Source organism: Sceloporus occidentalis, unplaced genomic scaffold (assembly GCF_023333645.1).
Source record: "Sceloporus occidentalis isolate IW3139 unplaced genomic scaffold, rSceOcc1.0.p SCAF_14, whole genome shotgun sequence".
In the NCBI taxonomy this organism is placed as follows: Eukaryota; Metazoa; Chordata; class Lepidosauria; order Squamata; family Phrynosomatidae; genus Sceloporus; species Sceloporus occidentalis.
The window spans coordinates 9,469,853-9,485,182 of NW_028316994.1; the positions used below are offsets into that span (position 1 = coordinate 9,469,853).

Consider the following 15,330-nt stretch of genomic DNA (forward strand, 5'->3'; position numbering starts at 1 on the left):
TGCAAACTGAGGAGAAAGATGTGGGTTTCACTAGGAAACTTTCCCGATCTGGGATTAACCCCCTTCTTTTGTTTCTTTCCAATTAAAATCCATACAGAAAAGGACCCAAAATTTTCCTATTACAGCCTCCAGCCCTTCTGGAAATGTCTTTAAAGACGAAAGGCTAATAACAGAGGAGGAAGCTGAGGATATTATTTAGGGAAATAAAACTCCCTCAGGCAAAGACTACAACTCCCATGCTCCTTTGCCAGTCCTTAAATTCCCAGCCTCCTCTGCGACCCAACGTGGGTCAACAGAAGAAGAAGTGCCACTTGGCAAAATCTCATTGGGGTTTCTTTCCTGGTGTCTGGATTGTGCAACACAAAGACCAAACTGAGGGAGACAGAGGAGACTGGTTGCATTTTAAAGGGCATCCATGTAAGGGGTTTTGTGTCTTAAATCAATACTGGTAACATCTGCCTTTTCTTATTCTTTTTTGAGAATGTGCATTTTGAGACTATGCAGGCAATGTGAAGGACTTTGGCTGCCAGTGTGGGATATTTAGTGTGTAATTTGCACGGTTGTGGAGGAAGCGAACACATCACTATCATCATCTTGCCCTGAAAAATATATAGGATAGGATGTGAGGTTGTTCAGCAAGAGACTTTTTGTGTGGATGTTAGCCAAATGGTAAGCTTTTAACAATTTGGTCAAGAAATAGACAAAGCTAGGCATGAAAACCACAGGGAATCCTTGGGCAAGCCACACTCTCTCAGCCTCAGGGATGGCAATGGCAATCCTCCTCTGAACAAACCTGGCCACGAAAACCTCATGGCAGGTTCGCTTTAGGGTCACAAAAGAGACTTGAAGGCACACGACACAACACACACACAAGGCAAAATACCCTAAAAGCACCAGATCCTGTCTGATCTTGGAAGCTAAGCAGGGTCACCCTGGTTAGTACTTGGACGGGAGACCGGGTGCTGTAGGCTATATTTTGGAGGAAGGAACTGGTGAAACTGCCTCTGAAGTATTCCTTGCCTAAGAAAACCCAATTAAATTCATGGGGTTACCATAAGTTGACTTGAAGGAAGGCACACACACACACACACACACACACACACTTTTGCTGTCTGTTTCATAAAGAAAAGGTTTTGTGAAGTCTTTTGTATAGAATTCCTGCCAGTGGCCCATGTGTGTGATCACCTTATATGTGTGATTTACGTTTGTATGTGTGTTGACAGCGTCTGTTCTGTGGTCTACATCTACGAATGCTCTGAGTGCACCATATGTAGAAATATGTATAATAATAATAATAATAATAATAATAATAATAGATTTTATTTATATCCCGCCTTTCCAGGGTTACATAGAATAAATAAACTGATGGATAAGACATTTTGTGCTTTGGGTTCTCAAGGTTCTGCAGCAGATGGCAAATCTTATTTTTTGGACTACAGTGCCCAGAATCCTTCTGCCAACTTCTTTATTTCATTTAGTCTCAAAGGATTTAAATTAGTCTCAAAGTTAGTCTCTACTTACATAGGAGCCTGTGGCTTCACAAAGGAAGGAGACACACTGGCATTACAAAGAAGCATCTTCTTTGAATTGCAAATGGACATTAAATTTCCTTGAATTTGAAAATCTACCAGCAGCCAAAAATACCAAGGGGGAAGTGCCAGCTTGCAGATAGCCCTCCCTAACAGCTCAACTAAAACCAGAAACAGAAAATGCAGGCCTATGACTAACATCTTCAATGTCTTTCTCCTGTTTGCCTAATGAAGCAGCCAGTGTGACTTGGAAAGTTTGCAACATGTAATTGTGCATTTTGGTTGGTCCAATAAAGGTATCATTGTTTGGATCTCAAAGGTAGTACAAGATCTTTCTACACACTTATTCTACCAACTAACATGGCTATATCTCTGAATTCTACCAGAATCCTTCTAGGTATTGTAGTCCAAAAAAGTAACTGTTCCAAGTTATGGCAGATAGCCTGACTTAATGGCTTTCACAAGAGAAAGGAGTTTAGAAAGCAGTGTCCTGGAAATCCATGAAATGGCATAATCTAAGTAAATCAGTTTTGTTATATCTCAAAGGTAAAGATAACAAATGGTTCATATTGGGTGTTTTTTGAAGTTCAATCCCGCTTCAGACATGACCGATTTGGGAGAACGAGTGCTCTGCACAGAAAGTTACGGCTCTCGCAGGACTCAGCGCTACCAGTCGTTGCCTGGTGGGACTCTTAGCTGTGTCCCAGACAGACCTGGAAATGGGGGCTATCGTTCACTGTGGGATTTCTTCATGGTGAGTAAACTATTTGGGCTTTTTTTTTTAAAAGGCACTTAAAAGGTGTTCATTTAAATTGTTATTTTATTTATCAATTGGTCAACATCTATCATAGAATCATAGAGTTGAAAGAGACCACAAGGGCCATCCAGTCCAACCCCCTGCCATGCAGGAAATCTAAATCAAAGCATCCCCGACAGATAGCCATCCAGCCTCTGCTTAAAGACCTCCAAGGAAGGAGACTCCACTACGTTCCAATGGAGTGTCTTCCACTGTCCAACAGCCCTTACTGTCAGGAAGTTCCTCCTAATGTTGAGGTGGAATCTCTGTTCCTGTAGCTTACATCCATTGTTCCGTGTTCTAGTCTCTGGAGCAGCAGAAAACAAGCTTGCTCCCTCCTCAATATGACTTCCCTTCAAATACTTAAACAGGGCTATCATGTCACCTCTTAATCTTCTCCAGGCTAAACATCTCCAGCTCCCTAAGGTGTTCCTCATAGGGCATGGTTTCCAGACCCTTCACCATTTTAGTTGCCCTCCTTTGGACACGCTCCAGTTTCTCAACATCCTTTTTAAATTGTTCCCAGAACTGGACACAGTATACTATTTACATTGCTGTTCATATGGTCCTCAAGGTAGGTAGGACTGTGTGGGGCTGCCTTTAAGACTTGTCCAGAAACTGGAGCTGATGCAGGATGCTTCAATGAGGCTTCTCAAAGAGACAGCCTACTGGCAGCTTATAATACCTTTGAAGAAGAAAATTGTACTGGCTACCTATTTGCTGCTGGGCAGGATTTATGATGAAAATCCTAAACAACTTGGGTTCTTGTTACCTGAGAGACTGCTTCCTCCTTTATAGACTCATTCAGCATTTGGGATTATCTGGAGGGGACTTTCTGGTAGTACCCTATGCTTCTGGGGTCTATGTAGGAATTGTTCAGAACAGGGCATTTATTGTGGTGGCACCATCTATGTGGAACCTTCTCTGAACAATTCTTGCTCCATAAAACTCCCATGATAGGTTTTCCTTAGGGTTACCGTAAGTTGAAAATGACTTGAAGGCACACAACAGTAAACATCTATGTGGAATGTCCATCTCCTTGAGATCTGACATGCTCCAACTATAGTTAAGGGTTGTTTTTTTTGCAAGCCTCCCCTGACTAGTCTAACCTAACATCTATTTCTGGAACACAGAAAGAATGTACGTTAGTCTATGTATTGCTTATTTGTTTATTATGTCTATTTTGTGTTTTACTAATGTATACCACTTTGACATTTTTGGATCTAAGCATTTTCTGAATATCTGTTAATAATAAATACATATGTTTTTAAACTGATACTTATCAATTAAAGTATAATCCTATGCTCTTACTTCCACTAGTTGAAATCATTTAATTTGGCAGGACTCCTGTTATTTAAGTGGAATTCAAGCTATACTGCCAACATGACAGATAAACTAGAAAAGTAACTGGACTACGGTGGCATATGCATGCAACATCAATGTTCTGTCAGACAAGAGCAGATGTTAGGAAAATTGGGGTTTTTTTGGACAACAGAATTTCCCATTCAGTATGGCCACTGGCCATGCTGACTAGGGGATTCTGGGAGTTGCAGTAAAAAGAAACAGAACCATTCCAAGCTCTGGTGAACATGCACACACAGAATATTAATTCTGTGCGCAGGACCAAAGAGAATCAGACTTTATTTTCTCTTTCTGATAGGCAGTTTTCCTGCCTCAAGGTTATCCTGAAAGTGTGAGTCCAGATTACCTTGCATACCAGATTTGGGACACCGTTCAGGTGAGGGGCTGTCTGTTTATCATGGGTGGATGGAATGAAATTCCTTATTTTAAAGGGATGGTGGGAAGCTAACACTCTCTTCCTTTCCCTTCCTCTAGAGGAGGAAAAGGGGAAACCAGTACCAGTGTTATGGATCATGGGTTGATATATTTTAAAGAAGGTCTTCACTTTACTCTGTGTGTGTGTGTGTGTGTGTGTGTGTGTGTGTGTGTGTGAGAGAGAGAGAGATAATATGCAAGTGACTATGAGAGAGAAAGAGTTGGGATTGGAGGCCAAAACGAGACCACAAATAAGTGGTGAACTGTAGCACCACCTTCCATTTGCTCCCCTAACTATCCCCTCTGTCTCCCCCAATCCCCAGGCCTTTGCTAGTAGTATCACAGGGACACTGGCCACCCAGGCTGTGCTGAAGGGGGTGGGAGTCGGGGACGAGACTTCAACTGTTACAGCTGCCACTGTCACTTGGATACTCAAAGGTGGGACCTGCCCTCAGTTCCTCCACTGTGCCTTTCTCTATCTTCTCTTTTCTTTTCTGGCTGTTATGTCCTGAGATATTTGTTTGAAATTCATAGTTTAAATTCTGGACTCTACAAACAATCTTCATAAATAATAATACAGCTGCCATGCTGAACCTGTTTGGTTCTTTCAAAGCCATTTTCCAAATCTATCCATCTTTTATTTGAACTCCTAGAACCATTCAAGCCAGAATGAATGTTGGACTCTTTCCCTGTTTTTGCAAATTATGTTGTTGTAGTTCAGGCTTGCCATCTATTAGTTCAATAATGGAAATGCTGTATCGTGATTTGTATGTGCTGCATTATATTGTATTATTATATGGTACTTTGAAATCTTCTTATTTATTTTATAAATATTTGTAAGTCAAACAAACAAATCCGCCAGTAAGACAACCTTTTCAACATTATGCTTTGTTTCTGGTTCCTCAGCTCCCTAGGCCACTTCTCCTCTAGCTCTTGTCAACCTGTACTCACAATCTCATCCTCTCTCCTGCTTGTCCAAAATTTATCATTTATCTGTCTAGAGTGTGTCCGAAGATAACCCCCTGCAAACTCTTACCATGTATCCTAGTTCTCTCCTTATGAAAGCCATTAATGCGCCTCCCGTCCTTTATGTTTCAGATGGGACAGGCATGCTGGGCCGAATTTTCTTTGCTTGGAGCAAGGGGTGAGTCCTGTTTCTCTTTCAACTTAGATACTGATGGGTCTAGGGAAATAAATTTTGGAAGGGGCTGTTCATATTTTATTTTATGTATGTCCACCATTCCTCCATGAAGCTCAAGTGAGTTATGTAGTTTTTGCCTGCCCAATTGTATCTTTGCAACAACTCTTTGAGGTAGGCTAGATTGAGAGACAGATTGGTCCAAGCTTTCTCAATGAACTTTGTGATTCAGTAGGAATTTGAGTCTAGGTCTTCCTAATTTGAACATCTAATTGCTACTCCACACTGTATTTTATTTTATTTTGTCACTGAAGACCTCGTGTTTTTCCCCCCTTTTTTGTCTTTAGGAGCAAACTGGATTGTGATGCTAAGCAGTGGAGGTAAAGAGGGGGACCCCCTTCTATTCTGAATCTAAATTATAGGCCTCCTTCCCCTTTGTTCCATGGTCTACTACTGAATCTGGATAGATGCTGCTTTAGCTGTGTAGTCCCACATGGCAGGGGATTGGACTGGATGGCTCTTGGGATCCCGTCCAACTTGAATGCCATGATTCTACATATTATCACCAACTACCGGTAGTTCACATAGTATGGAAAAGTTCTCAAAAGTAAAATTTGACATTTTAATCTTTCACCCTATTCTTTAGACTATTTGCAGATATACTCAATGATGTGGCCATCTTAATGGAGATCCTGGCACCAGCATTTCCAGCATGCTTTACTCTCATTGTGTGCATCAGTGGCTTCTTCAAGGTATGGAAGGGAAAAGGCTGTGGGTGGAAATTGGCTTGGTGATATTTTAGGAAACTGTGAAGGGCAATGAGAGAGACTTTGGAGTCCAGTATAAGTGGCAGGCGTGAGTAGATTTAATGTAACTATTATTCTTGGGAAGATAGATTAGTTTGATAACTGGAAAGAGTTTGGCTGCAGGTTCCATTCTGATTTCCGACAGCTGTGGGATTCTGTGAGGCTGTGTCTTGATGTGAAGTTCCATTCTTGGCATGGAGGAGTTACACAGCTGTTTGTGTATGTTTCACAAAGCTTACTTTTTTACTTTTGTTTATCTTCCTCTCTTAATTTTCTCTCTGCTTTAGTGCATTGTGGGAGTTGCTGGAGGTGCCACCCGGGCAGCCCTGACCATGCACCAAGCCCGACGGGACAACATGGCAGATGTTTCAGCCAAAGATGGAAGCCAGGTGAGATCACTGAGGCAGCCCTTGGAATAGCTGGGCAAGGACCATGAAAATGGGAACTAAAATTTACCCTATTCTGACTTCCTAGCCTGCATGTTCCATCTTTCAGTTATAGAGACCCACAATAGCCACACTTTTGGACATGATTTTTTTTTATTATCCTGCTTGGTGAAGAGTTCTGGGGAGTGAGTAGTTTGTGCCACTTTTGCAGGGTTTTGTCATTTTGTTGTGCACCATCAAGTCATTTGTGACTTATGGTGATCCCAACACTCAAACCTCTATGCTACCCTCTTTTTGTAGGGTTTTACTAATAAAGATAATACCCAACACTAACTTTTATTCCTATGTGTGGTACATATGGGTGATACAGCAGACCTAATGTTTCACCTAATGTTTATATTTATCTTCTTGCCTGATAAAGAGTTCTGGAGAATTTGAAAGCTTGTACTACTTTTGTAATATTTTAATTATCCTAATAAAGTTATTAAGCCAGTCTGGTGTAGTGGTTTGAATGCTGGATTAGGATTCTGGGAGGACAGGTTTTGAATTTTGGCTGGACCACAAAAATAAAATAAAATAAAAAAACCACTGGGTGATCTTGGGCAAGTGACACTCTCTCAGCCTTAGAGGGAGGCAGTGGCAACCCCCCTCTGAACAAATCCTGGGAAGAAAACCCTATGATACATTTGCCACAAGTCACTTGAAGGCACAAAGAAGCAGCCACAAATAAAAGTATTACTCAGCTCTACATTTTCTCTCTCTCTCCTCCCAGGAGACACTAGTGAACTTAGCTGGCCTACTTGTCAGCCTCCTCCTCATCCCTCTTGTAGCTGACAATCTTTGGTGAGTGAATTGATACCATACTAAATTGAAGATGATTCAAGATTTACAAGAATATAAGGTGAGGTGGGTGACTGCCAAGGGTTTGGGATCCACACTGGCCTTCCATTCACATATCTACTCTGCCCTATCTGTGGGGGGAAATACCTTTTTGCTTGAAACATTTTGTGGGGCCTAAATGACCCCATTTTTCTATGGTGCTGGTGGTAGCAATTTTACGAGAGTCTCCTATTAGGACTGTTTTAAAACCAAGATAAGACTTTATTGTATCAGAAAATCCACTGGGGGTGTCGGGGCATTTAAAAAAATATCTTAAAATATTTTGTTTTTAATTTTTTTGTGGGAAGCTGGAAACTTAAAAAATGGCATTGGCAGACTCATGTATCCACAAACTACGCTTTTACCATCTGTAATAAAAGGAATTTAAAAGAAAGAGATAAGAGACTAAGGCAGTTGTCACTCTTTAGATGTTGATGGTTGCAGCTCATATTGCCTCTGACCATTGTCCATACCAGTGGGTTAATGGGAGTTGCAGTTTTCCAATGACACCTGGAAAACCAGTTTCACTCTTCCTGGACTGAGCTGTCTCCTGATCCCTTTCTCTCTTTTTCCTATCAGCCTCACCTACTCCCTCTATGGCCTCTTCACCATTTTGCATCTCTATGCCAACTATCGAGCTGTGAGAGCTGTGTGCATGGAGACCCTTAACCGTGCACGGCTCTGCTTGGTCTTGCGGCATTTCTTACAGCGAGGGAAAGTACTGGGCCCAGATGTTGCCAACCCTCAAGAGCCTCTGCTGCTAGGTAACTACAAGATCAATAACACATTCAATACTCTACAATTGCTGGTGTGCTATGATCTGTTGCTACACGGTACCATTTTGTGGTCCCTGGGGTTTCCTAGGGTTCCAAATGTTTTTTTTAAATAAAATTGTGTGTGTGTGTGTGTGTGTGTGTGTGTGTGTGTGTGTGTAGGCTTCGAAACACCTTCTAGGAGCTGAGGGTGGCATTTTTGCCATGTTTCTCTTTCCCCACCACTTCTATTTTAGGCATAAAAAACAGGAAATGAGGAGGAAGTGATTTCTACAGTGCATCCTGTTATTAAAAAGTCCTGTCCTGGGGATACAGAAATGTGGCAGAATGCTTTTTACAATTTCTAAAGGGCACCTGTGTGCAAAAAATTATGTTGAAGTGCTGTATGATGAGGCCCTTCAAAATCTTCTTGACCCTCAAGCTTCTGACAGCTGCCCACCCGTGTTGTAGGTTGAAAGACTGGATATTATGGCACAAGTGTGCCCCTCTCTTGTGATGCTCCTTCTCCCTGTTTTAGCTGTTTGGCCACCATATATTTGCTGACAGAACAGCTGTACCCTCAGTTCATCTATCTATTTAATTATTAGTTACATTCATTCCATGTCTTTCCCCTAGTAAGCTCAAGATGGCATATCTGTCTTCTTTTTCGCGTCCCTTGTTTATCTTCACAGCTCTCCCTCCCCAAGGTATGCTAGGCTGAGATGGTATGACCTTCCTAGGGTTGCCCAATGAATTTCTTGGTTCAGTGGGGGACTAGAAACCTCTCAAACACTGCGGGACTTGCCACACTGCAGAAACAAAGCAGTTTGACACTACTTTATATGTCATGGCTCCATCCTGTGGAAGGATTTGATAGTTGGGTGAGGTATTGAGCCTGGTCTGTCAGAAAACTCTGGTAGGAGTAGCAATAGCAATAACAAATACATTTCTATAGCATTTATTGATGTACTAAGTGGTTTACGAAGTGTAAGCTAATTGCCCCCAACAAGCTGGATACTCATTTTAGCGACCTACAGAAGGATGCCAGGCTGAGTGGGCCCAGAGCCCCTGGCTGGTATTGAACTCACAACCTTGTAGTTTGGTGGCTCCAGTACAGACATTTAACCAGTATGCCACCAGGGCTCTGGTGCCTCACCAAGCTACAAATCCCAGGATTCTGTAGGATAGAAACATGACAGTTAAAGTGGTGTCAAATTGCTTTATTTCTACAGTGTGGATATACCCTATAATGTGAATATAGCATGGTGTAATAGGAACTTTGAATTTGTCCCTCCGGCTAGGGTTCAGGCACCAACTCAAGATGTCTCTTGGAGCTCCACTTCACACAGTAACTTCCAGGTGAGTAGCACCTTTTCAGTGTTTCTTATCTTGCACCTGTTTAGGAAATCCTGTACCTACATATATCTATGTGTATATATGTACATTCACTGGATGCTTAAAAACAGGGTTTGAATAACTGCGCCTCAGGTGTTCTCAGTATTGGAAAGAAGTAAATGACTTTTGGAATCCTTTTCAACCCTACAGTTCTGTGACTTGTTTTCAGAGGCTTGTGCCTAGATGCACCCAATTTTTAAATTTTTAAATTATTTAATTTATATGTCTACCTTGGACAACTTTTAAAAGCAAATACAAATAGTTATTAAGTGATATGTTTCTAGGTGCTGTTGTTGCTGTCAGAGTTTTAAATGTACTTCGTAATAAAACCAGGGGTTTCTCAAGTTTACCCATTTAGTTTGAAGCTTCTACCTCACCTGTGGAGCACCTCCTTTATTTATGGCATTAATACATTTACCTCCAATCCCTAACAGTGTTGCTGAATTCCAGAGAGCTCTTGAGGAGAATTCTACAAATTACTTAATCTTCTTCAACCAAGCAGCAGGTGGGTATATGAGAAAGTTTTGTGTAAGAAATGCCTGGCTATCAAGGTACTGTGGGAAGTTTTGTGACACCATGAATGTGGAAAGAGGGTTAGGTTTTACCATATTTGACACTAGACAGAGTTCACCAAGTTTCTAGTCCTCAGGGCTGGAAAGCAAGGGTACAAAACTAACACCAACCCTTCTTTTAAAAGGTTGGAGGTGACCTCCCAATACCCATCACTAATATACTCATCCCTCCACATTTTTGTGGATTTGAATACTCTTGGATTGTATTAATATGTTATCTCTAGGAATATCTAGGTCCTCCAGTGCAACTCTATGGTAAACTTCAACCAAAAGTCGCACTGAAGGATCTAGAGATTCCTAGAGAGAACACTCCGTAACTCCAGCTCAATTCTATGGTCAATGTCTGGCAGATGTTGACCACAGAGTTGCACTGGAGGATCTAGAGATTCCTGGAGAGGCAGATCCTCCAAGTTATCCCGAATTAGCTGTTCTCTTTAATTTGTTTCTGGATCCACTTCCAGAGTAAGCTTGGTGTGCATACATCACTGGAGGATTCATTGATCAAGTATAAGCTATAGTGGAAATCTCCAAGGAATCTCTGAGGCCTGTTACAGACTGCCAAAATAAAGCTGCTTCGGGTCTCTTTGGAGATATGCTATTTAAATTATGCATGGGCCCTAAGAATCTGGAAGCAGCACCAAAGCTGCACTCCAGTGCTTAGGAATGGAGTGTGGCTTTGGTGCGATCTCTGGACTCTTAGGACCCATGTATCATTTAAATAGCATATCTCCAAAGAGACCTGAAGCAGCTTTATTTTGGCAGTCTGTAACAGGCCAAAATGCTCTTATGTGTGTATGTGCCTCAAGAATTTCATTGGATTTTCTTCGGCAAGGAATATTCAGAGGTGGTTTGCCCAGTTCCTTCCTCTGAAATATAGCCCACAGCACCTGGCATTCATTGGCAGGTTCACATCCAACTACTAACCAGGGCTGACCCTGCTTAGTTTCCAAGATTAGATGGGATCTGATGCATTTAGACTGGTGTAAAAGAAGCATGAGTTTTTGCATACAGTTCCTTGGGTTTAGCTGTCTTTTAAATAACTTCTGCATTGACTCATTCCATTCTTTTCAGGGCCTGTTTGTAGCAATTTTTTGGATCTGCATTAGGGATTTTCCAAAGGGTTTTTTTTTTAAATCAACACATGATATGTTGAGGTGGTCCTATGGTTTGAAATACTTTTTTCTTTCTCTTCTGAATTAAAAAAAAATCTAAAGAATTATTGAACGAAAGTTACAGAGCAAGAATTATAGAACACTTCATAACAGTGCAGCTGTAAACAATTTTTTTTAAAGAGAGAAAGGAGAAGAGTAGCTTTATTGTTCATGATGTTCAGTTATGTCTTGGAGTGGAAAAGAAACTAGCTGAAGAGTGGGAATAAAATGTTGCAGCTGGTACTCAAAATTAGCTCAGGGCAACAGGAGAGTCACTTGGGTGTTGAGAACTACAGCAACAAATACCACAACCTCCAGAAATCTCCTGACACCTTTGCCCCATCTGGAGCAGTCCTTAGGCTCAATTATTTGTTCAAGAAAGCTGAGTTGTGGATGTCTCCTGACTAGGCCTTAACTCTGGCCCAGTGAGAGTAAAGAGTAGTTAGGAAAGTGGTAATGATGAAAATGTATTTCTTGTTTTATCGACCTAGCTGATTGTGATTTTCTGTTTACTGCTAAGTACAGATGCCGAAGGTGCAATTCACATTGCAGAGTAAGGAAACTGGACCACTACTTGTTGTTTTGGTTCCTTAAGTAGGCAGAACTTTGTTCTAAGTCATTAGTGAAATAAAGCTTCGTTTAACCTTCTTAAGTCTCAGCAAGTTTTCCATGAAAGTTGGTGCCACACATGTGTGTATGTGTAGGAGGGAGGGAGGGAGAGAGAGAGAACATCTGTTTGTGAAATGGAGACCAGAGCTCAGAAAAATTAACTTTTTGGACTATATATTTATAATAGCTGATGGATTCTGGGAACTGTAGGGTAAAAAAAGTAACATTTGCAAGTTCTGACTGGGTGAGATTTCCTCATTTCCTCAACCAACTGTCCCTTTATCTCCTACAGGGACTGTGTCTGTTGTCCTTCACCAACAGGCATGTAGTGTGGATGTGATTAAAGCCTGCACCCATACCTTTCTCCTGGAGGCCCTGATGTACTGTGATGTAACCTCGTGTGTCTTGGAAAAAGAGTCTCTCTTGACTGTGCAACAGCAGCTATGTGAAGGTGATCAACCAGGAAGTGAATCTGGGGAAGTGACTGGGAAAAGCACATATGCAGTGTGAATGGGCACACATTTACAGATTTGTAGGTAGCAAAACTGGGAGGGATGTCTCTTTGAGACACGTGAGAGTTGTTCCCAAACCAAGCAGATTATAGTGATGTTGGCTTAAGTTAGCATAAGGTAGTTTATGTCCTTACTATTTCTCATAGGGTATTCTGGATATTCCCATCCTTTTTTGGCTTTTGCTTGTCTGGCAGTTTACTTTGTTTTTATAGCCCATCATACCCTTGAGTAAAATAAAGGACAAATGTACAAGAGCAGGGTTGCAGCTGAACATTAAGAAAACAAAACTAACAACCATAGATTATTTACATAACTTTAAAGTGGATGGTGAAAGCATTGATATAGTTAAAGACTTTCTTTAACTTACCTCAGTCATAAATCAAATTGGAGACTGTAGTAAAAAAAAAAATCAGAAGAACACTAGGCATTAGGAGGTCAGTTTTGAAGAAATTGGACAAGACCCTGAAGTGTAAAGGTATATAACTGGACTGGATACCAAGGTCAGGATTGTCCATGATATAATATTTCCAGTTTTTATGTTTGGTTGTAAAAGCTGGTCAGAGAAGACTGCTGACAGGAAGAGAATCAACTCATTTGAAATGTGGTTCTACAGCAGAGTTCTGTAGATATCATGGACTGCCAAAATGGCCAATGAATTAATCCTTGAGCAAATCAAACTTGAATTCTCCCTGCAGGTTGAGTCTCCTTATCCAGAATTCCGAAACCCGAAATATCCCCAAAACCAAAGGTTTTTTCATGGGTGGCTGAGATAGTGGCACCTTTGCTTTCTCGTGGTTCGCTGTACACACACTTTGTTTCATACACAAAAAATGTTTTAAAATATTGTATAAAATTACCTTCAGTCTATGTGTAAGATGTATATGAAACATAGATGAAATTTGTGTTTAGACTTGGGTCCCACCTCCAAGATATCTAATTATGTATTGATTTGTAAAATCCAAAAAACCCTGAAATCCCAAACACTTCTGGTCCTAAAGTATGGAGCAATAGGTAAAGAGGAAGACAGGATTACAGGTGGATAAGGCTCAATCAAAGAAGCCATAGTCCTGAATTTTCAGAACTTAAATACAAGTGTGAATGGGCACGGTGACAATAACAATAACAATAACAATAATAATAATAATAATAATTTGTTTTATTTATATACCGCTATTCCAAAGATCATAGCGGTGAACAGCAAGTAAGCTAATTAGCAAGTAAGCTAATTTGCCCCCAACAGTCTGGGTACTCATTTTAGCAACCTCGGAAGGATGCAAGCCTGAGTCGAGCTTGGGGCCTTTTGCTGGTCTTAAACTTGCAACCTTGTAGTTTCGAGTGAATGGCTGCAGTACAGGCATTTAACCATTGCGCCACCAGGGCTCCTGTGTCTTGGAGGTCTCTCATCCATAGAGTCATCATAACATGAAGCCAGCTTGCTGGCAACTAACACCAACAACATCCTGAGGGCTCAAAGTGGGCAACTCAGCAGATTTAATATGCAAAGTGCTTTTTTTTTCTTGATACACTGCTGCAGGGTATTCCATTCTGATCTTTCCTTCTTGTGTCATCCAGAATCAAAGAACAAGGGCTGTTCTGTTGTTTCTGAAACTCGTAGGATACTGGACAGGATATTCCCCAGATTTCTGACAGGTATGTCATGTAGGTCTCAATGAAAAGACCATTACTTTAAAAATTTGGATTCTTCACCCAGGAAAGTCAGATTTCACTACATTAGCATGTTATACAAATTGAATAAGCTTGCATCTAGCTGAATGCTCAATTTATACTGTTATACTACTATGTATATAGATCAGGAATAGGAAAAATGTGGGCTCTGGGCTGCAGGCACCAAAGTGTGGCTCTTGAAGCCCCTCAAGATCTCCTAGGCACACTAATTTTAAAAATTCCAGGTAAGTTTTTGCCCTCCCACAGCTTAAAACTGCTGCAAAACACAGAATTTTCGCTCCATACATCCCCAAATACCCCTCCAAAGTAGCCCAAATGGAGACTAGAACTGATGCAACATCACTTTGGATGACATTGGATGTGCTAGTGGATGAAAATTGCCCCGCTGCCCCTCCACAGTTGTCATATCCTGTGATAGATCATGATTATGGCATCACCCTGTATGATGCTAGAGATGTGTGGTTTCTGAACTTTCATCAAGTGTTGACCCAAACTAATCTTTACAGTCTTAGGGACTAAAAACTTCCTTTTGTTTACAACAGAACAATTTCCATTTTGATGCTGTTTATATTTGCATAAAAAGAGGGGAGAAACTCACCTCTGCTTATGTGTTACCCTTCTATGTTGTGCTGCAGAAAGATAATAGCAAGAAAGTCTAGATGTATTATTTATAGATGCCTCAACTTCATTTTGGACCTTTTTTTTCTTTCCAAGGATTGACAGCTGCAGGATGGGTGACAGAACGGAACCTTCTGGGCCCTGAGGAGTGGCGTGTGGATTGGACCATTTCTGGGAAGAAAACATTTTAACTCTGGGAGATTACTCAGTATTGGTTGATTAACAATATGACTTCTTCAGACCTAGAATGGATGGCTGACACAGGGATGTCAGTAGCTAGAGCCTACTGGGCCTGTCCGCCCTTCTTAAGAGACAGGTAAAACTGTTCTGCCAAAAGGGAAGAAAGGTGCAGACAGTGTACCTGTTCCCTCTTTCCCAAAGTACTTGGTTTGGAAATGGGGGCAGAAAAGTTAGCATTTTATATAGGTTTGACATGAGGTCTTTTCTTATTTTCTTTAAGGAGGATTAATATTATATAAATATTAAATACCAGTATTATTACTGTACTGATAATTTCCAAGTGTATTTATCTAGGCCTGTCCTAGTTAAGGCTGATTTGTTCCCTGACCCCCAAGGAATGTATTCCATGTGTGACAGAATATAAATGAGGATGAGAAATTTTCCTCTGACATGGTCTGGGTTAGTTTATGTAGGTGTTTCAAAATTCCATCAATGCGGAGTGAGTTGCCTATATTTATATACAGAATAGAAGAGAGCGTTCTGTT

At 41.0% G+C, this 15,330-nt stretch overlaps 1 protein-coding gene across 1 annotated transcript; it reads left to right on the forward strand.

Moving 5' to 3' along the window:
- On the forward strand, positions 1 to 15,227 carry RUSF1 (RUS family member 1). The gene is made up of 15 exons (XM_089480637.1): positions 1 to 417; positions 2,116 to 2,283; positions 3,986 to 4,063; positions 4,425 to 4,539; positions 5,200 to 5,245; positions 5,587 to 5,619; positions 5,886 to 5,991; positions 6,333 to 6,434; positions 7,204 to 7,274; positions 7,890 to 8,074; positions 9,364 to 9,421; positions 9,892 to 9,962; positions 12,082 to 12,240; positions 13,874 to 13,951; positions 14,702 to 15,227. The coding sequence occupies exons 2-15, from the start codon at positions 2,134 to 2,136 to the stop codon at positions 14,794 to 14,796; spliced, it is 1,347 nt and encodes a 448-aa protein (XP_089336763.1). The 5' UTR covers positions 1 to 417; positions 2,116 to 2,133; the 3' UTR covers positions 14,797 to 15,227.
- The last annotated feature ends 103 nt before the right edge of the window (positions 15,228 to 15,330 follow it).

Bases quoted from the DNA above. Each gene is read 5' to 3' on its own strand.
- RUSF1 (XM_089480637.1), top strand. From the start codon at position 2,134: ATGACCGATTTGGGAGAACGAGTGCTCTGCACAGAAAGTTACGGCTCT. The intron at 5,246-5,586 runs GTGAGTCCTGTT...TTTTGTCTTTAG, and splicing joins TTCTTTGCTTGGAGCAAGGG to GAGCAAACTGGATTGTGATG. The intron at 12,241-13,873 runs GTGATCAACCAG...TGTGTCATCCAG, and splicing joins GCAACAGCAGCTATGTGAAG to AATCAAAGAACAAGGGCTGT.